The 21,856-nt window shown below is 41.7% G+C and overlaps 2 protein-coding genes across 3 annotated transcripts in view; one reads left to right on the top strand and one right to left on the bottom strand.

The window, feature by feature from the left end:
• The window catches only part of Smr (nuclear receptor corepressor smrter), a 61,430-nt gene that overhangs the window by 11,501 nt on the left and 28,073 nt on the right, over positions 1-21,856 (bottom strand). For both annotated transcript variants that reach the window (XM_070218768.1, XM_070218769.1), the window contains exons 3-6: positions 19,542-21,069; positions 16,944-18,708; positions 16,489-16,879; positions 15,585-15,967 (exon numbers count right to left, since the gene is read on the bottom strand). In XM_070218768.1, the coding sequence (XP_070074869.1) occupies positions 15,585-15,967; positions 16,489-16,879; positions 16,944-18,708; positions 19,542-21,069 (4,067 nt within the window). The remainder of the gene's footprint in view (positions 1-15,584; positions 15,968-16,488; positions 16,880-16,943; positions 18,709-19,541; positions 21,070-21,856) is intronic.
• Positions 11,172-13,645, top strand: LOC108066799 (uncharacterized). The gene is made up of 2 exons (XM_017155487.3): positions 11,172-11,632; positions 12,037-13,645. The coding sequence occupies exons 1-2, from the start codon at positions 11,172-11,174 to the stop codon at positions 13,559-13,561; spliced, it is 1,986 nt and encodes a 661-aa protein (XP_017010976.2). The 3' UTR covers positions 13,562-13,645.

Raw genomic sequence — 21,856 nt, 5'->3', positions numbered from 1 at the left:
TATTTTTTTTTGTTTGCTGACCAGCATCGTTCGTTGTCGTCAGCGCGGCTCTCTTTGCATTTCGATCAATTTTATTAATAATTCAATCAGTCAAAAAATTATTTGAACCGCCCCAAAGGAAAACAAAAAAGTTTCGACGCCGCAGCAGAGGAAATGGGAAAGGGAGGAGACGGGAGAGGCGGTGAAAGTACGGAGAAAGGAGGAAAGAGGAAGTTGGCATTGGGCTTGAGGTTTGGGCTTTCGCTGGTTTCTTAAAGCACCGGGAAAATATTTTCCTTGATATTATAATATCAAAATAGTAACATAAAATATACCAGCTTTTCGGTATTTTTCAAAACCAATTTTATAAACTTTCTAGACTTTTTAAATAAAAGTTTGATATATTTTAGGATCTAGATAATACAATTATAATTTCAGAATACACATTTTTTTCTGCGTGTATCCATCTTCTTTCTCATTTCCCAGTGACTTTTCTACTTTGATTTGTGCAGTCGCGACTTTGGAGACAGAGAAAGAAGAAAGAGAGGGAAGCAGATGAAACGTGGAACATTGCGAGTTATTTGCACAGTGAAGATATATAAAAAATATCAGAGCCAGGGAAAAAGCGAAAACCAAAAGTAAATCAAAACGACAAACAAAACAAAACGAGACGCAACGCACACCCCCTCACTATCGCTCTCTCTTTCTATATTTTTCCTCACTCCGTCTCTTTCGCTCTGCTCTCCAAAATGAAATAATTCCATTAGTACAATTTCTTTTGCAAGTACAAAGAGTAAATATTGAGGAGGTCTATGAAAAAGGGGGAGGGGGTGGACGATGGGGTGGTTGGAAAGGGGAGTTGTGTGCGTGTGTGTAGGCCTAATGTCTCTATTTGCGTTTGAGATTGTGTGAGTGATGCTGCTGACCCAGTAAGTAACTCCCCAATTAGCATTCTCTATTCTTTCATGAATTACACACAGATTACCCGAAGCATTACCTCACTGATTACCACGGAATAGGTCTTTCCCATAGAAGAATAAAAGATACCCATTAAAAAACTACCTACCTCTTATTACCAACTACACTCATTATTTACCACTTTATTAACTAACATATTTATAGTTACATCCTACTAAAGGAATTTGACACATTACCGAACCCATTACCTTCTCGTTTCCTTATCTTTTCCACCACTATACTTGCATTTATCCACCGCATTAATTGTGCAATTAAATTTTGACCATTTTGGCAAATAGTTTTGGCAAATCAACAAATATAAGCAAACAGAAATTAACCCGAACTTCCTCCTTTAGCCCCCATCTCCCTTTCTTTTCTACCCCAAACATCCTGTCCCTTTTGCACTCGTTGTAATTCCCACTGGATTGTGGACTCTGCTGCAGCAGCACAAAATTTCTGCACAAGTTACCAAAAATTTATTTAACTTTCAATTAGACAATTGAAAACAACAATTGATGAAAATGAAAATGAAGAAGGGATGGCAGGCAAATTCAAGGTGGATTAATTAGTATATAGGGTTTTTCGATTTGAGAATTACCTTCATATTTCTAATAAAAAAATTTTATAATATTATAAAAATTATAATATAATTTTGTAATACATCATTTTAATTATTTATAAAAAACGTATTTCATATCAAAATGTATGACTATATATGATTTATTTAAACACACATCCCTTTTGCAAAATATCAAAAACGCAAATCCAATCAAATCTGACACAACAACAATAGCAACAATCAATCAATTTGGAGATAACAACGGAAGCCACAGTAAAAACCAACAACAATGGAAATGCCGAAAGCGGCCAATTAAAAAATATACGCGAATCGGAACACCGGAGCAAGCAAAACGTTGGCAGGACACAAGGGGAGGGGACGAAGGATGAAGAAGGACGCAGGACGCAGGACACCACCGCTAATTAGCACCATGGGGAATTTGTTGTTGGCAGAGCACAAGAAGAAGAAGAGGCAGAAGCAGCAGCATCACAACTTGCGTAAGCACAAGAAGTCGAGCTTCCAACTTGTGCAAACATCAAAGAACAGCGAATTCAGTGGGTGAAAGTGGGCGTAAAGGGGGGGCTGCGGGGAGAAAGTGGGCGGAAAGGGGAGTACAAGGAATTATGGCATGCACATATGCAGAGGGATTGTGAGTGAGAGGGGGTGGGGGGTTGTAGTTCAGGAGAACGGAGAAAAATACTTATATAGATCATCAATTTAGTATTTTATTATATTTATTTGGTATATTTTAAACACATATTTTAATTTATGGTATGTCCAGTATTTTTAGTATATATTAACTTGCTTTTAAAATTTATTTATCTATAGAAATTATTTATCTACAGAAATTATTTATCTACAGAAATTATTTATTTAATTTTGATAGAAATTTTAAACCAACCATCAACTTTTTTTCAGTGTGGCAAAGCGAGCAGATAGTGAGCACCGTATAATTGTAAATACAGTTAATATGAACGTCGCTCGGCGGCAGAGGCAGCAAACGCTTTGCTTGGCACTTTTAATTTACGAAATGGTGTTGATTTAACGGCAAAGGCGGCACTGGCTCAAGAGAAACGCCAGCAGAGCGGGAAAGCGGGGGAAAAGGGAAAGCGGATGGGGGAAAGCGGGGGAAAAGGGAAAGCGGATGGGGGAAAGCAGCATCAGCGGCAGCGCAGCACAAAAGAAATTGAAATAACAACAAACAAGAAAGGAAGCTAGCTTCGGCCAGCCGAAGCTTATATACCCTTGCAGATCATTCCTATTAATTAACAAATCGCAAAAATGTTCAATTTTCTAATATTTCTCATTAATTTTCCGATCGTTCCTATGGCAGCTATATGATATAGTCGTCCGATTTTGATTAAATTAAAATTGAAATTCGGAAATATTTAAAAAGAGTCATATCCTAGTAGAAGATAATACAATAAAAACCAAAGAAGCTTGAATTTATTTCCTATTACTTTTCCATTAATTTTCCGATCGTTCCTATGGCAGCTATATGATATAGTAGTCCGATTTTTTAAAAAATTAATTCGAAATTCAGAAATATTTAAAAAATAACATCCCCAAAAGTAGAAGGTAATATTTCAAAAAACACCGAAGCTAGAATTTTTTAAAGTTTTTTTTTTCCGATTGTTCCTATGGGAGCTATAAGATATAGTTGTCCGATCCGGTCGGCTCCGACATATATACTACCTGCAATAGAAAGAAGACTTTTGCGAAAGTTTTGTCCCGATAGCTCAAAAACTGAGAGACTAGTTTGCGTAGAAACAGACAGACGGACAGACGGACAGACGGACAGACGGTCAGACGGACAGACGGACGGACAGACGGACAGACGGACAGACGGACATGGCTAGATCGACTCGTCTTGTGATGCTGATCAAGAATATATATACTTTATGGGGTCGGAAACGTCTCCTTCACTGCGTTGCAAACTTCTGACTGAAATCATAATACCCTCTGCAAGGGTATAAAAAGAAAAGCATATTTTATTCCGGGCAATTGTGGCCGTCATTTCACTAGAGCCCTAAAAGTTCACATGTGTGTGTGCGTGTAAATGCACTGAAAAAAAGCATAAATTATGGTAAATCAGAAATCAATCTGTATCCTTTAATAAACAATTAGTAACTGCATATATATATAATAAATAAATATACTTGATTTCAAAACAAAAGTTTTTATGGGAAAAAAATTATATTTACATTATAAGAAAAAAATACTCACTTAAAAAATATATATAAAATATGACATAAATACCACCGAAATCTCTTTCTCTGTATGCGAATCCTTGCTTTTTGGACAACGATTTTGTCTGATTAATAACAGACTGTGAGAATCGCGGAGAGAGGGAGGGAGGGAGACAGAAAGAGAGTGCGCCAGCGATAATCAAAAGGGTGTGCAATTTTAATTGAGCAATTTAATTACATATGTAAGCAAGAGTCTCGGCCAGAACGAGAGGGAAGTGCAGCGAGTGAAAGAGAGGGGAGTAGAAGAAGCCACACATACACACATAATTAGCAGATGCTGTTCTGTTCCTTACTTTCTCCTTTCTCTCTGTCTCTCTCTCTATATGTGTATGTGTTGACTCTTTGGCTTTTTGTTGGATTATTTTTGGGGCTTTTTCGGTTTTTTGTCAGTTTAAGTTTAAGTTTAAGTTGGTAATTAGTTTGTCAGCGCCCAAAAGCAAGCAACAGTTTTTTCATTTCGTTTTAGTAACTTTTTGACTCTATTCTTTGAGTTTAAATTAGGTTTAAAAGGTTAACAGGAATCACAAAGCAAAGTTAAGTTTAATTTTACTTTGATATACATATTTAATATCAAATATTATGTGCAATTAATTCTTAAAGATTTATTTATTTAATTTTTAATTATACATTTTTTAAAAATGTTTTAATTTTAAAACTTTTTAGTTATTTTTCTTCTTTAAACTCCACAACCAACTTTGGCAAAATAACAATATTCTTGCTGAAAAAATGAAAAAGCATTAAATAAGCCGTTAGCTTTTCCGTTTCTGACAACGGTAATCCAACCAACGCTGAGAAAAGGGCTCGTTAATATTTCCCCCAACTCTTTTAATCTCTTTTGGGGATATCAGCAATCAAAGCCGAGCAGTTAGACCCCATTATCCCATCCATTTCCGTATTGCACCTGTGTTCCCTTTATGCATTTCATGCGGGGCAATTAGAAAGACGCGTTTACCGCTACACTGAGAGAAAAGTTGGTAAAAAAAAATGTAAATTAAAACTAACTAATATTTTTGAAAATAGAATAAATTCAATAAATAAATAAATATCATATTTATTTTCCAGATACAACTATCACGAATAAATGTTCAAAAAAAGTAGATAATACTCCCCTATAAATTGGAGTTATTGACAAAAACTATAGATGTTTTTCCATGTGTCCTTCACCGTGTTTGACACATTTTGAGAGGGCCGAAAAACTCTCGACCTGGCCAACGAATGGCGAATAATGGCGACTGGGGGATGGGGGTTGGATGTGATATTGGACAGATGGATCGGATTCGAAAATGGAGGTCCTATAAAGTGGGTGGGTGGATGGTAGCTTCGGAGCTTACGAATTGTGAAATGCGAGTGAGTAATTATGATTTACTAATTAGCAAACACACTCGCAGCGAGAGCCGCAAAACTGACAAACTGCCAGGCAAACAAATTGGTTGCGGATGTTGGCGAAGGGGGGTAAAATGCGGATGCGGATGCGAATGCGGATGTGGATACGAAAGCGAATTGGCGGCTAATGCGCTGGACAAACAAAAATGAAACACACACACACAGAGAAGAGGAGCCACAAGCCTGAGACACACACACACACTCACACAAAAGTCTATTAATTAGCTGCACCAACAGGGGGGTTTTCTAACCCCCTTTCACCCTGCGTCACTGTAACGCGTGTAACGAGGATTTGCTCATCAAATTCGCTAATTGTTTTTGCTTTGGCCAGGCAGGAACACACAACCCCCCTTTACCCCTTTTTACCCACCTAACCCCCTTTTACAACAAAAAAAAAATGGCAGGGGTGTAGGCAGCGTGTACGCGAGTCCAAACAATTAGCGTAATTTCAATTTTGTTCAAAATTTCATAAACGGCGGCCAGTCTCTTTGGCCAAGTGACTTTTGCAGCAGCACCCCCTTTTTTCCCTCTCCCCTTTTTTTGCCCTACGCCCCTGGGACATTGGGCATTTAAGCCGTGCTGCAGCGTGTTGCATACTTTTGGCCGCTTTTTGACAGTCAACCCAACGAGAAAAATGGCGCAAAACATCAAATTGCATTCGGCCGAAAAGGCCAAAAACAACAAAAGCCAACCGAAAAATCAACCCAACCACTTCTTACTTCGTTTACTTTCCATCAGCATAATGCACAAAAGAGCAACAGGGAGAGCGATCACTTAAAATGCAATGAACAAATTAATAAACAACAACAATAACAGCGTGTCACCAGTTTAATTGCCCAAAGAGGATAGTACTACACCCACACATATACAACTCACAGAGAGGGGTAAAAACATAGTGGTAAGTTACAAAAGAAAATTTGTTATTTAGAAGAAAGAAAGTCACTATGTATAAAAAAAGAAAGAATCATTAAAAGTACATATATTTAAAACATAAACTCATAAAAAATTTTATTTAACTACTAACTGCAAGTATTTTGTAAAGCTTAAAACTAGAGCTTGCAAAATTATCGATATTTTCGATATTTTGACATTATCGATTCGATAATATCGATTTTTTAAGGGAAACACAAATTAATTATCGTTCAATAGCAAACTCTCGATATTTTTCAAGCTCTACTTTAAACCCAGCAAAATGGAACTGCAACTATTATTTTGTTGACAACTGTAAACATTCCACACTCTTTCCCCCTTTGGCAATGCTTTCAAATTTAGTTTTTGGCGCGCTTTTTTCTGTGTTTTTGGTGCTTTGGCTTCTTTCGGCTGCCTTCCTTTTTCCCGTGTTTTCGGGTTGTTGTTTAACACACAAAAAGAATTTTTAACTAACACAAAATGGCTGTTGATTTGTATGAGAATAGGGGGAGGCGGACGAATAGAGGGGGCGTGGCAGGTGGGCAGGATATATAGATATACTCTTTGGGTTTCTGGCTGGGGATTAGTGCGTTATTCGGTTTCATCGCACCCTTTTGCCCAAAGTTCAATTGCAATCTTTTTGCCGATGTTGCTGTTGTTGTTCGGGGTAAATATATACCACACAACAGAAAAACGCAGATTGTTCACTCACCGACTCTTTCCCCTCAAGCCTGCACTAGGAAAAATCGAAAATAGGCAAATAATCGAGGGTAAAGGAAAGAAAACTGTTCTGTTCTTAAGGTTTTCGAAAAGAATAAAATCATAAACATTTTTCTGTAGATAAAAAACCATTTTTAAAAGCCTAAATCCAAACGAGTAAAGCTAAAAAATCCCAACCGTCTTCAGGGACCTTAAAAAATCCTGGCGCTCACTTCTTTAAAGATTTTGTAAAAGTGTAAATGCAATTTTGTTGTGTTTATTAATACCTATCCAAGTGTAAAAAAATATTAATACCAGAGCATTCACTAAAAAGTTATGAGCAAATAAATGAAGGAAATCAGTGCAAGCAGTTCACTTACTGCTCGCCTATAGCGTTCTCTCTTGTTTTATTTCCGTAGTGCTACTTTAAGGGTAACTCGAAAGTTCTTCTACCTTTACAACTACACTTCTTTTTTGCCCAGTGCATATATATATCCTGCATATCCTGTCCGTTGGCTGTCCTGTTGTTGCCTGCCTTCTGCTCTTTGCTTCGCCTGCTGCTGCTGTGTCTTTTTTCCTGCTCTCTTGTTTTTCGGTGTGCGTTTGGTTTATTAATGTTGACCGTCAATTATGTTTTAATTGTCATAAAAGGTTTGTCCCTTTTGACTCGGAGGATAAAAAGCGTGGGCCAAGGGGGTGGGGGGTGGTAGGTTTATGGTGGGCGGCAGAATGTGTGGGTGTGTGTAAGTGAGTAGAGTGTATGCAAACAATAAAATCCAACTGGGATAAGCTGCAGCAGAGAGCGAGATGCAAGATGGCGAGCGGAACAGAAGTTGCTTGTCAACATGGACAAAGCTGCATGTGTGTGTGTGTGCGTAAGCCAGTTGACAGGTGAGTGTGCGTGTGTGTGTGCGGGTGTGCGAGATGCTGCTGCTTCGATTTGGTTTTCCGGTTGTCAGGCAATTTGCCAACTTACTGCAAAGATCAGCACAAAGTGTAACCCACACAAAAGAGAGGGCAAAGGTGACACAACGGCAAACGAACGAAGGGGTGGGGAGGAAAGGGGAGGGGGTTTTCAGGATTTCCCTGCGCTTCTTTAACAACGTTTCATTAATTGAATTGAATTGCATGGCGACTGCAAGTGACACATTTCCACTGTGCGGTTGAAACATACAGTGGGAAGATAACAAAAAGGAAAATATAATATAATATTTCGATTTATTATTCTCATTAGTGAATCCTTTATTTCTCACAAAAATAGTCCTTTTTTTATGTTTTTTTGGTCGTAGCTTGGACAATTTAAGGCCTACAGCGAAAAGACCGACTGTTTTGAACAGCTAACGACCTAAACTAACGATCCCTATCACTTTCTGGGAAATCTATTTTTTGACCAATTTTCGCATTTTTGATAAGGGGTTACATCACAAAATTTAAAAATTTTCAGGTTTAAATGCCAATTGATTGGGAATTTAATTACGAGCTCAACGAGGTATGACAATCCATATTTGGATCATTATTTCCATTGTAACGACCAAGAAACTGATATTTTAGGATGAAAAATATGGATTCGGATTTTCGACAAAAATATTCATATTTTTTATGGATTTTTTAGTCGTAGCTTGGACATTTCAAGGCCTATAGCTAAATATACTCCCTTAAAAAAATCAGAAGATCGAAGAATAAGAGATAACGATTTACAGCGTTTTTCCCGGAAATAATTGAAAAATTGAACAACAAACCAGGGAAAATAAGGATGCGGAAGCAGCAGGACAGACGAACGGATAGGGGATTAATGCAACGTTTAAAAACATGTCAGAGATTGACGACAACAGAAAAGTGCTTCTGAATTTCCAATTTTCCACTTTTTTAAACATGCCTTCTCTGGTTTTTTTTTTCGCCGCCGATGCGCTGATGCCAATTTATGAAATTTATTTTTTGCCTACGTTGTGATTATTTATTCAAAAAGTTGGCCTCGGCCAGCGTCTGGTGGCGACTCCATCCATGCACCACCACATCATCCATTCCATACCATCCCATCCATCTGCAGATATCCTGCAGCAAGGACCCTCACTCGACCCCTCTTCTCTCGCAGTGTAATTGCAATTGTTGTTGCTGCTGCTGTTGTCAGTGGGTGGGTAAATAAATTAATAACACAATTTATGCATGACGCACATTTATAATTACATTTGGAAATAATTTAATTAAAATTGTTAACGCTTGATTGAAGTTAAATCGAATCGAACAAGACAGACAGACGAACAGATACAGGAAGCGGGTGTGAGAGGTCCTTACAAAAGCGACTTAATTAAATTAGCCCATCAATATAAGGGACATAATATAATAAAATGCCAACAAACTGACCAATTGCCATATCGGTCAACCGAAATCAGTCTGTCGCTCAGCTCACAGAGGTTCAAGTATTTTCGTATTTTAGGTTTAGGAGTGTTTCCGGTTCGAAAAAGAGGACATTCATATGGGGTTGAGTGTGCGGTTGCTCAAATAAACCGATCAGCAGTAACGGTAATTAAAAGCCAACCAAATGACCAAATAAGCCACACCAAAAAAAGAAATGGGGACGGGCAAACTCTGTGTATGCTGATGGAAATCTTAGAAAAATAACACAAGGAACCTTTCAAGTTACGAAAATGAGTCGAAGCAAAGGGTACTCTCTACAAGAACTTTATTAAATAGGGTGAAAAGACTCCTTTAATATCTTAAGGTTTAAGAAAAGATATATATATTTTTTTAAAAAATTAAGGATCTTGGAAATATTGTTCGATATAAAAATATATAATCTAAAATCGAAATCCGTTAAATATTTCAAAGTTTAAATACAATAGTTTGCTATTTATCTATAAATATAAATATATGTTTTTCAAAAATTAAGGATCTTTAAAATACAGTTTGATGTAAAAATCAAAATCAAAAAGCAAAATTTGGGAATAATTCACTCTCTAAATTTTTCCATTATGTCCATCAAATTCCAGGGTATTCCAGGTATTCCAGGGTAAACGCTAATAGCTGATTGAGAATTCGAGCTGCAAGACCACAATACACACACACACAGATAAGGCAAAAGCACATATACTCACATATGTAAGCAGTAAATCAACATGAGAAGGCACACATACGGCTACAAACTGTATGTAAATATGTGTTGGTTATGCCCACAAATCAATTAAGTCGATTGGGGCAACATTTTCGGGTGGTAACACACATACACACACACAGACACGCACACAAGAAAACGGTAAAGAGTTGTTAAGCGCTCAAATGACACATGCAAAAGAGGGGAAACAGGACGCAGGACACGAAAGTGGAAGTGGAGAAAAGAAAAGGACTCAAAAGAACCGCGAAGCTGAGTCCAATTTTAGTGCATTCGGGTCAAAATGCAAACTGAGCCCCAAAATGTATGCAATTCCATAGTTAAGAGCTAGCGTAATACCCATCTTAAATATTTGATAATTTATAAAAAGCAAATCAAATCCCCACAAAACCAATTAAACAGACCACTAAGCAACAACTTTTCAGCTTCCGGTCAGTGCTGGCAAATTGTTTGGTCACAAAAATAAAAATTACTGACTATTACAATCCAAATTCAAATACAAATGAATTGTAGAAAATAATGTTTGACTTCAATTTTAAAAATAATTCATATACATCTTTCCTAAGAGAAACTATTACTGATTTTAAAATCTGAATCATAACTGTATTATACTATTGTTCCACAATAATAATTTATAATTACTAACTATAGATTTAACTTCTTCAAATAATTCCTATCCACAATAATCAGGATTTCAATCTATTACTGCAATTGAAAATCTGAATAATAATACGATAATACAATTTAAAATTATAATCCTTACTATCCGAATTTCAAACCTAAATTTATTGCAAAAATTCTTATTTCATTTTCATTTTAAAAATATTTCAAATACAACTTTTCCAAAGGAATTTATACTGTTTATAAAAAATATAAATTATCACATTGTTGTACCTTTATTATACAATATGATTTTTGTATTAATTGCTATAGAAATTTTTAAATAACCCCTTTTAACTCTAGAATGGTAATAAGCTTCTATATAGAATTTACCAGTTGAAAGTGGTGCACAACTGATTTCGATTTCGAGAGCTGAGGTCTTTCAAACACAGTTTCCAGTGTTTCGGCACAGTTAACGAGTGGCATACGAATGCGAATACGATTCGGCCGCAGGACGAAGGACGAAGGACGAGCGTCGCATGTTGCTTTTGGCTGCCGGGTAGTATAAATACCAGAGACGCGCGGCTGTCGGCCATCAGTTCACCAGCCGATTTCCCTTTGGACACGCGACGCTGCTCCATTCGTTTTCGTCCTTTGTCCTTGCAACTCTCGCAGCGAAATAATTCTGTTTTTTTTTTTTTTGTTGTTTTGTTTTGTGCACGTGTGCAATATGTTCACCAATTGGCTGACGGGCAGCAGCAGCAGCACGGCGGCCACCCGTTCCGCATCCTCATCCGCATCCGCATCCTCATCCGGAATGGGAGGAGCCGCTCTGGTGATGAGTTCGCCACCTGATGTCATCCTCGAGGTCGGACCGGCGCCCAGCAGTGTGCGCTTCGTGGCCCACAGCTTGGTGCTGGGCATGCACAGTGGTTACCTGAGATCCGCCATCCGCTTGGATGAGGCATCATCATCAGCTGGGACAGCAGCCTCCAATAATCCAAGCAACTCAGCCACCACCACGTCAACGGGCGAGTTACTACTGTATATCAGTAATGTCACCGCCGATCAGTTTGCCCCGCTGCTCACTTACATGTACACGGGATATCTGGACCTGACCGTCGACAATATCTTTGCCGTTCTGCTGGCCACCCATGTCCTTCACATGCCAAGGGCCCTGGAAATCTGCCGGTGGGTTCGGGTTCGGCGGGGAATCTTTCATTTTCTTAGAGTTTTAGGTATAAAGAGATGGTTCTCTGGAGTTCACAACAATTCAATGATTACTTTTCTTAATAACAAGAAAATTCCAAGATGATATTTGAAAAAAAAAAAATTTTCTAGTTATTTAATTTTTTTTAGAGTTTAAGGTCTGAAGAGATTATTCACAGGAGTTCTCAACAATTGAATGATTATTTTTCTTAATAACAAGGAATTTCCAAAACAATTACAAAAAAAAAAAGTTTTTTTTTTAATTTTTTTAGATTTTAAGGTCTGGACAGATTATTCACCGGAGTTCTCAACAATTCATTGGTTACTTTTTTTAGTAATAAGGAATTCCCAAGATGATTTAAGTATAAAAAAATTTTTTTTTCTAGTTCTTTCTTGGCGCGAGCTCAAACAGAGGGCTATTTAAACGGCAATCCGCAGGCACCGCAGCTTTGTCCAGCAATTCCCGGCATTCAGGCAGCCAAGGTCATCCGGCCGATTCCCAGCAAGGCCACAATGCCTAATTTCGGTTTTCTGCCCCTGCCAAGTGCTCATCCTCCCCCGCCTCCACCTCCACCTCCTTCTGCTCCTCATCCTGCTCCTCCACCTACAGTAGCTCCCTCTTTCATGGATAACGATGCTCCCATTCAGGATATCGACGAAGAGGATGAAGATATAGAGGTCTTTATAGACAGCAATACGGTGACGGATAACGAGGCTGATCCCGAGCCGGATGTGGACATGGACTGCAATGTATCGGTGGTGAGTTCCCTGGCCGGAAGCAGTGCAGGCAGTTTGAACATCGAGCGTTTGGATGTGAAGCCACCGACTCCGGTGCCAGTTACTCCAACAATCATTGCCCCCAAGCAAACTCAGGGGAAAAATCTTCAATCCAAGAGGGAATCATCAAAGGGTAGAAAGTCGAGGTCGAGAAAATCCACGGGTTTACAGGTGGCCAAGGCTCCGGTGCCAGCTGCCCAGCTCGAATTGGCGGCCACCACACCCATGACTCCCTCGAAATTCATCATCGATGTGGCCAGTTGCGATGGACCGGTGAGATTTCGCCGAATACTAAACACAGCCTATGGCCACAAGCCAGAGAGCCAGGAATCGGGTTCCTCTGGTGTCGCTGGAGGATCATCAGTGGGAGGAGGAGGATCCTCATCCCAGGAGCAACTGCGCAGCCAACAAAGCGTCAGCTATTCGTTTCACCAGCAAATGGCCAGGGCCATCAGCAGTCAGCAGCGACAGTTGAGCCATCAGCAGCAGGAGGAGAGCGAGAATAGTGGCGATGGTGGTGCAGCTGGTAAACAGGCAGCCGCCAGAGGAGCCACTGCATCATCATCCTCCTCATCCTCTTCAGGTGGCCATAAGAAATTACCACAGGCTACTGCTTCATCTACTTCATCAGCAGTTAATCAGCAGGAACTCTATGTGTGCGTCTATTGCAAGCACACCTTTAAATCACAATATTGCTATCAGAAACATGCCAAGCGACACTTGAATCCATTGAGTTTGACGACCACGGATAAGAAATTGCTGGCGGAACCGGAATTAGACAGCGGCAATCTGCAACAGCAGCAGCAACAGCAACAGGGTGCAGCAAATGCAACGGAGCAACAGCGAACAACTGGAGCTGCAACAGCGGCCTTGTTGCGGAGAGAAGTGCGACCTCTAGACATGAATGTCCAATATTATCCCTGCAAAACGTGCGGCAGCAAGTTTCCCAGCTATTATTTTGTCCACAAGCATCGCAAAATGTGCCATGCGGATGAAATCGAAGCGACTGCCACGAGCAACAGCAGCAGCAGCAACAACAGCAACATTAGTTCCAGCAACAACACAAAACGAGAGGCAACAGCAACGGAAGCAACAACAGCTACAACTGCCGATGATCAGCAGGCACAATCCTAAGATATAATATCAAAATCAAAGCAACGAAATCTACGAATTTATATACAGCAATCATCACAACAACAACACACACGCTAAATGTTTTTTTTTTTTGTCGCCCTAGAAATGCAAATAAATAAATAAATAAAAAGTATTTTAAAAATCACAATCAAGAAGAGACTATTTTTGTGAATACAGCGGGTTAAGTTCAAGAAAATCAAGTGAAACAATCTGAAAAAAGGAGTATCGATAAACAATCTGTCAATTTGTATTTTTGTTTATCGATAACTGAAATAGGTAAGTAAATCGAGACTAAATGGACAAGTATTAAGCCATTGATAAACCAAATTTCTTAGACATTTTATCATCGATTGCTTAAACGAGCAAAAATAACGATTGTACTTATTCAACGAATTTTGGGCAGAAAATGTGCATTCATCACCAATTTCTTTACATCTTTTGACAATATCATTATTAAATAAGCTAAGATTAACTTTATCAAAATTAATCGAAATTTATCGAAATAATCGATATTACAATTTTATCGCAAATACTAAATCGAATTCCATTCCAGCTTATCGACATCCTCAACTGTCCTGATCTACTTTTTCCACCTTCTCCGTTAAGCGTAGATTGAAATGCGATGTCTGGAAGGGCGTTGTGGGGGGTGGTACTAAGGTAAACAATCCTTGCCGCAATTTAATAATTAAATTAAATCACTTGCATAATAAAAAAGACGTTTACAAAAAAGACTTTAATTTAATTGAGTTTAATTAACTCGCCAGGGAGATGACAGCCAACAAGGCCGAGCGAAGCGAAGCGAAGATGATGATGAGCATGAAGGGGAGGTGGGTGGCGAGTGGGTGGGAGGGTGGATTTAAGTGGGTGGGTGGCGGCTGCCGGATGGGCGGTGGTGCAAACAAAACCGCAAGCGGCCGAAAAACGTTGAGCTGAGCCGCAGGAAAATTTGAGAAGCCGGGAACAGAACAGCGAACCACCAATTGAGCTACTCTTTTTCTTCCACCTCCTCTGGGGGGTAAGAAAGCCACCCCCCACCCCATCCCCCTCTCATTTCTGTCAACTCTTTTTGGCGGCCCTGAGACTTAAGGCCATATATTTTTTGTATTCTTTTTCCATTTTTTTTTTTTTGATGAAATATTAATCGAAATCGCTGGCGGAGAAGCAGCAGGGCAAACAGAAGCCAAAGAAACGGAGATATGGAGCCAGTTTTGATTGGATTGTGGAGGTGGGTGGTGGGTTTATGGGTGGTTGGGCGGTGGATAGTGTGATTAAACGGTCCAAAAGAGACTGCACCCACCACATTGCAGTTGTCAATGGCGGGAAATGCATTTTTCATAAGCCTTTTTGAGGGAGAAGGGACCGAAAAAGGACATTAACATATCAATGTTAAATCTTAATAAGCAGGAAAAAATCAAATGAAAGTACTGGTTAACAGAGAGCTTTAAAGCAGTCGAAGGCGAGAAACTTTGCAAGTTGAAAAGCTCAAAGGTCCTTTTTTAGTAAAGATTAAAAGCACGAGATAAAAGCTCGAGAGTCAAAAAGCTTAAGGACATTGGTGCTTGAAAGCTAACCGCTTTAGAACAGCTTTTTATCAAGTTTTTTATCAAAATTCAAATGTTATAAATATTTGTAATTTTCTTTCTGCCTATGAAGAATAGATAATATTCAATTGGGGATCTAGGATAACGGATTTCCTTTCTTCCAATAAGGTATTCACCATTTTAAATGTATAATAGATTCAATTGAAGATTTATAAGGAATATCAAATACAAAAATAGAATATTTCGATCATCCAGATCAACATAAAAATTCTTGATTTATACAGAAAATATTAGATAGTAAATCTGACGTTTCAATATGGGTTATACCCTTTAAAAGGCCTAACTACTGCTTTAATATCCTATTAAATCTAGAAACCTATTCCAGTGTAAAGTTGAAAGATTAAATATATATTATTTGGCTAATAAATTCCCATTTCTTTCCAATAAAAGCAGTAATAAATAGTAAAAATTCCAGCACTTACCTTTGCCATCGAGGGCGAGGACCTCGGAGGCGTTGACCATCAAATTGCCACTGCCATCGGCCAACAAAGGCATAGAGATCGCCGGAGCGGTGGCCGTGGTGGTCGCCGTGCTCGAGGACGTGGCTCCCGATGCGGTAGACATGATGGAGGCGGCACTGATTAGCAGCATGGAGCCGGATGAGGATGAGGATGCCGATGGCGTGGATGTAACAACCGATGCCGATGACGCGGATGGCAACGATGTCTTGGCCATCGTTGGATCCTTGGCATTGGCCTTTATACTGTGGCTGTTGCTAATGTTGCTGTTGCTATTCGCAGATGATGCGTTGTTTCCTCCGCTCGCCTCGCCAGAATTCAATTCGAAGCGCTTCCTCTTGGATTCACTGCAAAATCGAGTGAGATGGCAATAGTTAGTTGTAGTTTAATCAAAAATATAAATCTAACAATACTAAAAGCACAAGAAATATAACTTGAACTTAAATATCGATATTATCACAATATTTTATCGATAATATCGCTGTTTTTGAGGAAAAATTATATCTAAAACAATTATTATAAATATGTTTATAAAAAAATATGAGAAACTAGATCGATGTTTAAAAAATATCGAATATATCGATATCCGTTCATTAACGAGTAATCTGAGCAGTTTTAAACCGTTTTGCTGTATATATTGCATTCCAGAAAAACGGCTTAAAATCATTATTATAAATAAGTATGTTTATAAAAAATGACAGAAGCTACAACAATGTTTCCGATAAATATCGAAAATATCGATATCCGTTCATTAATAATTTGAGCGGTTTTAAAACGTTTAAATGTACATATTGCATTACAAAAAAAAACAGCTTAAAACCAAATAAAAAAGGTGAATATTTTCCCATCTTTCGTTTAATTTACTCACCTAACATCCGAGTGCAGTTCATTGCCAGCTCCCAGTCCCTCGACCTGGGCGGCCTTCAGCTTCTGGCCCAGATAGTTGCCCGCCGTGGTGGCGGTGTGGGCAAAGGTGGGCACCCCACCACCAGCAGATCCACTTTCCGTCGAGGCTGTGGATGTGGAATTCGGAGTAGCTCTGGCTGGCGGCATTGTCTTGGCGTTGATCTTATCACCGCCGCCCGTCGTCGTCGTTGGAGTTCCCACTCCCGCTGCATTCGTCACTGCAGATGCACCTCCACCACTCGCAGAATCCTCGACTGTTGGCTTCATGACCACCGTTTGGTAGCCCGGCTTGAAGCCATTCAAGGTTACGCCCGGTGCAGCGGTAGTCGCCGCACTGGAGCTGCTGTTGCTGGCTGGAATGTGCAATTTAAATATTATTATTTAATATATTTTAAATAGAGAAATTCATTAACCCACCGTTATTGGTAGCTGCTGCCTTGGCCAGCGGTTCATTGTTGACTTCTAGCCGGGAATCCGCTCCCTTGGCCGCACTGCCCGCCGGTTCGTTTGCTGTTTCCGGCTTCCCTGCTCCCTTGGCCGCCGCCGTTGCCGTGGCTCCCGTGGCCGTTGTCGCCTCGCCCGCACTCGCTGCACTGGCTCCGCTGGCCGCGATGCCCGTGGTGGCCACAGTGGCTGCTCCCGCGGTGGCCGCCGCTGCCTCCTCTTCGCCGGCGGCTGCCTTGCTCGCTGAGATCTCTGGTGGTGGTGGTGGTGTTGCTACTGCAGGTGTTTCTGCCGGAGTTGCCGCACTCTTTTCGCTTTTGCCCGAGGCTTCCGTTTTATCCGTTGTTGCTGCCGCTGCCGCCGCTGCTGCTGCTGCCGCCTTGGCCACCTTTTCACCGGCGGCCGTCGCCTCAACGGCCTTGCTAGCCGCACTTGCCTTTTCGGCGGCACTTTCCGCCGCCTTTGCTGCATCGGCAGCCGCCTTCTCGGCCACCCTTTCCCTTTCGGCCGCTCTTTCCCGCTCCGCAACCGCTGAAGATCGATTGCCCGACTTTTGCTGCTGCTCGCGCTGCAGTCGCGTCATCACGCCCGTCGTCATCGAATCAATGATGCACTGCGGCTGGGCGGCCTGGGCTTTGGCCGGATTGCGGGAGCTGCGCGTGCGCTGGCGGGATTTGCGCAGCAACTGCTTGTAGTTCTCGGTCTTCTTGCTGAGGTAGTAGTAGCGTACGCAGTCCTGCGGCGACTTGCGATCCAGGCTGGCCGCAATGGCGCCAAAGTTCTTCGGATGCTGCAAGTACTTCTCCTTGAACGTCTCCTTCTCGCCGGCTGTCCACATGTTAAGAGCCTTGCGCTGCTGATGCACCGCCACCATATCCTCGATGCGTCCGTTTTCGTTGTGATAGGCGCATCGCCGTTGGCGGGAATCGTGCATCAGGGGCGGTATCACGGCATACGAACGCATCTTCTTGTCCTCGAGCGCCTGCTCCTGCAGACCGTCCATGATCTCCTCGAGATCGGCCTCGGATTTGATGCGCGAACCGACGCGATTGAAGCGCTCCTTGTCCTCGCGCTGTTTCCTCAGCTCCGTGAAGACCTTCTCGAAGAACTCGCGGTTCTTGGCCTCGCGCGCCTTCCTCTTTGCGCTCGCCTCCATGCGTTCGCATCGGCGCTGCCAGTCGGCCTGCTCCTTGAGGTATTTCTCCACCAGTCCCTGGTTGTGAACCCATCGCTCCGCCTTCAGTTTCCTGATGTGCAGCAGCAGGGGAGCACGCACTTGATTCTGGTGCTGGCGGATCAGCAGGGTGAGTGCTTCCACATCGAGTGGTTGGTTGTACAAAGGCAGCCAGGGACGACCGGCTAGAGATCCTGGAGAGGATTCATCGGCCGCTGCATTCTGCAGCATGGAATGTTGCGCACTGGCCGTCTTCCGATTGGCCGCATAGATCTTCTCCGCCAGCATTTGACTGCGCCAGGCCAGCTCCACCACCTCCTCCTGCTGCTGATCCTCCTGCTGATCCTGTTGTTCCTTTTGAGAGGCAACCTTCTGTTCCTTGGCCAGAGCAGCCTCCTCCATCAGAGACTTCTCCTTCTTGCGCAGCGTCTCCATCGTCGTTTCGGCGGACTTGATCTCGTTGTCCACCTTCTGGATCTGCATGAGTAGGTCCTCCTTGGCGCTCGTCCTTCCGCGCTCCTCGATCGAACTGTCGCTCGGCAGAGTGGGCGAAATGGCCTCCACCTGGGGATTATGGAAAGTGTTAATTAGTGGGCTCTTTGATTTACGCTGAGACATGGAGAAGAGCTCTGCTTGAATCAAGTGTGAAAGTCACGTGAGACTACATTTAATAGGTTATAAAGCGCAGGGTTGAGAGCCTCTTTCAGAAAAAAGGGGTCTAGAAAAACAGGTAGCAACCCTGAAATGTGGCATCCCTATTTTTATGCTTAAACTAGTTTTTTAGGGTATAAAAATCCCCTTTTAAATCTATATTATATATTTTTTATTTTTATATATATTTTATATAAATAAATCTTTGATTGAACAATATATATTTTTAGGTTTGACTTTAATATCATTTTTATTTATCTAGTTATTCAATTATTATAAAAAACCAAGAGCTATAAATTATTTAGGAAAATTATATTCTTACTAGAGGAACTAGAATTACAATTTTAAATAACCAATTATTTTTCAACAACTTTTTTAAGCTTCAATTTAACTTTGAATTTTGCAGAAAGTTTGTAAAGTAAATTGTAAATTTATTTTTTTAATTTTTAAAGAGTGTTTTAAATGTATATATATCCAAACTACTATATAAAAGTGTGGACAAAAAAAGGGGAAGTAGCTAAGTTCACCCAAAACAAATTGACATAAAAATCTAAAATAAAAAAAATAAAATCCAAAATAATATCAAATATAAAATAATACGGCTTTCTTTTTTTTTAGATACTTTTTTGAAGAATATTTTAAAAATCTGTTAAAATTATAGGATTTAAGATCCCACTAATAATCCCACTAAGATTTCAAGAAGTGCTCTTCTGGGGTCTCTCTAAATTCACAGCCTTCACACTCACCTGCGGATGATAGGCCTCTGTGCTGGCCGCTCCGCTGCTTCCCGATGCCCCCGCTCCGCCGGCAACATTGCCGCTGTGACTCCCCGACGAGGATCCTGCCGTGGAAACGGTGATGGTGCCCACGGGTTGGCTTCCACCGGAGGACATGCTGCTCACCGCCGCTTGGCTTCGTCCCTGGGATTGCGAGGCATGTTGCTGCTGCTGCTGCTGTTGGTGTTGCTGCTGCTGCTGCAACTGTTGCTGCTGTTGCTGCTGCTGCTGCTGGGGCAGTGTCTCCACCTTGAGTTGCATTCCCATTGGCGTGGTGACCACTTGTCGGCACATGTCATTGTGACTCTGCCGACTGCTGTTCATCTGCTGCTGCTGCTGTTGGGCTGGCGAGGATCGCTGGTGTTGCTGGTGAGCCTGATGTTGCTGCTGCTGCTGCTGTTGCTGCTGCTGATGTTGCTGCTGCTGCTGCGGGTGTGGTGGCAGGTGATTCATGTTGCTGGCATTGGCCTCGCTGAGCCGTTGCTTCTTGTACGGCTGCTGGCCGCCAAATGGCTCGGGCGGATGTTGCTGCTGCTGCTGCTGCAGCTGCAATTGCTGTCGCTGGTTAACCGCCGCCGCAGCAACGGCCACCGCTGTGGCATTGGTCAGGTACTCGCTGGTGTATTGGAGAGCCTGCGGATGGGGCATCAGGATGCGCCCCAGATTCCCGACCATTATGCTGCCGGCAGCGGAGGAGGCGGCATTTGTTGCTCCCGCGCCACTGGGATTGCTGCCTTGCTGCTGCTGCTGCTGCTGGGAGGGATTACTATTTGGTTGGCTGGCATAATGGGGCATGGCTTCCATGACCAAAACTCCGCTGGATTGCGACACCTGAACGACGCCGCCGCCCGGAGGAGCTGATCCGCCGGCACCTCCTCTTTCTCCGCCTCCTCCGCCGCTGCTGCTGCTGTTGGAACTTTGGCCTTTGCCCGTCGAGACAGCAGCCACAGCCGCTCGAGCTGCCGCCCTCTGATATTCGGGCATCGAGGCTGCCGCCTGTTGCTGCTGCTGCTGTTGCTGCTGCTGCTGCTGAATTTGCGTGTGACGCGAGTAGGGATTCTCACGGTAGGTGGGCGCCGGGGCAATGCTGTAGCCCGGATTCTGGATGAAACGATGCTGCGGGGGCGGTGGCGCATAGCCCGTGTTGACGGCCGCCGCTGCGGCTGCCGCTGCTGCTGCTGCCGCTGCTGCACTGCTGCTGTTGCTGCCGCCGCCGCCGCTGCTGTTGCTGTTGCCGCTGCCAGGATTTCCAGGACGAGGTGGTGACAAAGGACTGGCCGCCGCTCTCGAGGATTGCTGCTGCTGTTGCATCTGCTGCTGTTGCTGCTGCTGCTGCTGCTGCTGTTGGTGGTGGTGGTGGATCTGCGGATGCAGGCTGGTGCGCTGTTGCTGCTCCTGCTGCTGCTGCTGTTGCTGTTGCTGCTGCTGCTGGTGATGCGACTGATGCTGCTGCAGCTGCGCCACCTGCTTGGCATACTGCGGCAGCTGCTCGAGGCCCCTGTACGACCAGTGGGGGCGAAAGGAGAGAAAACACAGCAGATTATTAAATTTGGGTCTCATTTGGTCAGTGATCCTGCTAATCCGCATGTTAAATTTAAAGTACGGATAAAATATTTGGGATTTCTGAGTTTAAAGCTTACTTTAATTTTAACATGGAATAATGCTTTGCTGCGGAAGCAAAGAAAGGCCGTTTTCTAATCCGCTTGTTAAATTTCAAGTAAGGATAAAATCTTGAAAACCTATTAGAATTCCGAGTTTAAAGCTTATTTTAAATTTACCATGCGGACGAGGAAACGTGATTAAATGGGCAAATATGTGGAAGCAAAGAAAGGAATCCTTTGAATTTTATAAAGAAAATAATCTATACTTTAAAACTGAGTATTTATTGGATTTTTTTGGTAATTAACTGTAATCAACTGTATTTTAAGATCATTTAAATGTAAAGCAAAGTAGGTTTTCTGAAAGTTATAATTATTATATATATTATATTATATAATATATTTATTTTCAAAATATCTGAATTAACTAAAATGTTCAAATTTGATATTTTAAATAATTAAAACCCACTTTGGATTTCCTAAGGTTTTTCTTGATCAGTATATTAAAGTGCACACATTTTACGATCTAGAAGATTTCTTATTATATCATTTTTGTGATCTATTATAAAGATATAAACGAAACTGACAAAAGAAGTTAAGTTCTTTGATTGTAAATATGGAAATTCAAAACACCTTGACCCGTTACAATGATAATAAAGCGATCTCTAACCAAATCTGGTTCTATTC

This window comes from Drosophila takahashii, chromosome X (assembly GCF_030179915.1).
Source record: "Drosophila takahashii strain IR98-3 E-12201 chromosome X, DtakHiC1v2, whole genome shotgun sequence".
Taxonomy (NCBI): domain Eukaryota; kingdom Metazoa; phylum Arthropoda; class Insecta; order Diptera; family Drosophilidae; genus Drosophila; species Drosophila takahashii.
This window is presented reverse-complemented; position numbering and strand designations above follow the sequence as displayed.

What these genes read in the sequence shown, in the direction of transcription:
- LOC108066799 (XM_017155487.3), top strand. Translation starts at nt 11,172, where the DNA reads ATGTTCACCAATTGGCTGACGGGCAGCAGCAGCAGCACGGCGGCCACC. An exon ending in AGGGCCCTGGAAATCTGCCG is followed by an intron (nt 11,633 to 12,036) that starts GTGGGTTCGGGT and finishes TTTTTTTTCTAG; the next exon opens with TTCTTTCTTGGCGCGAGCTC.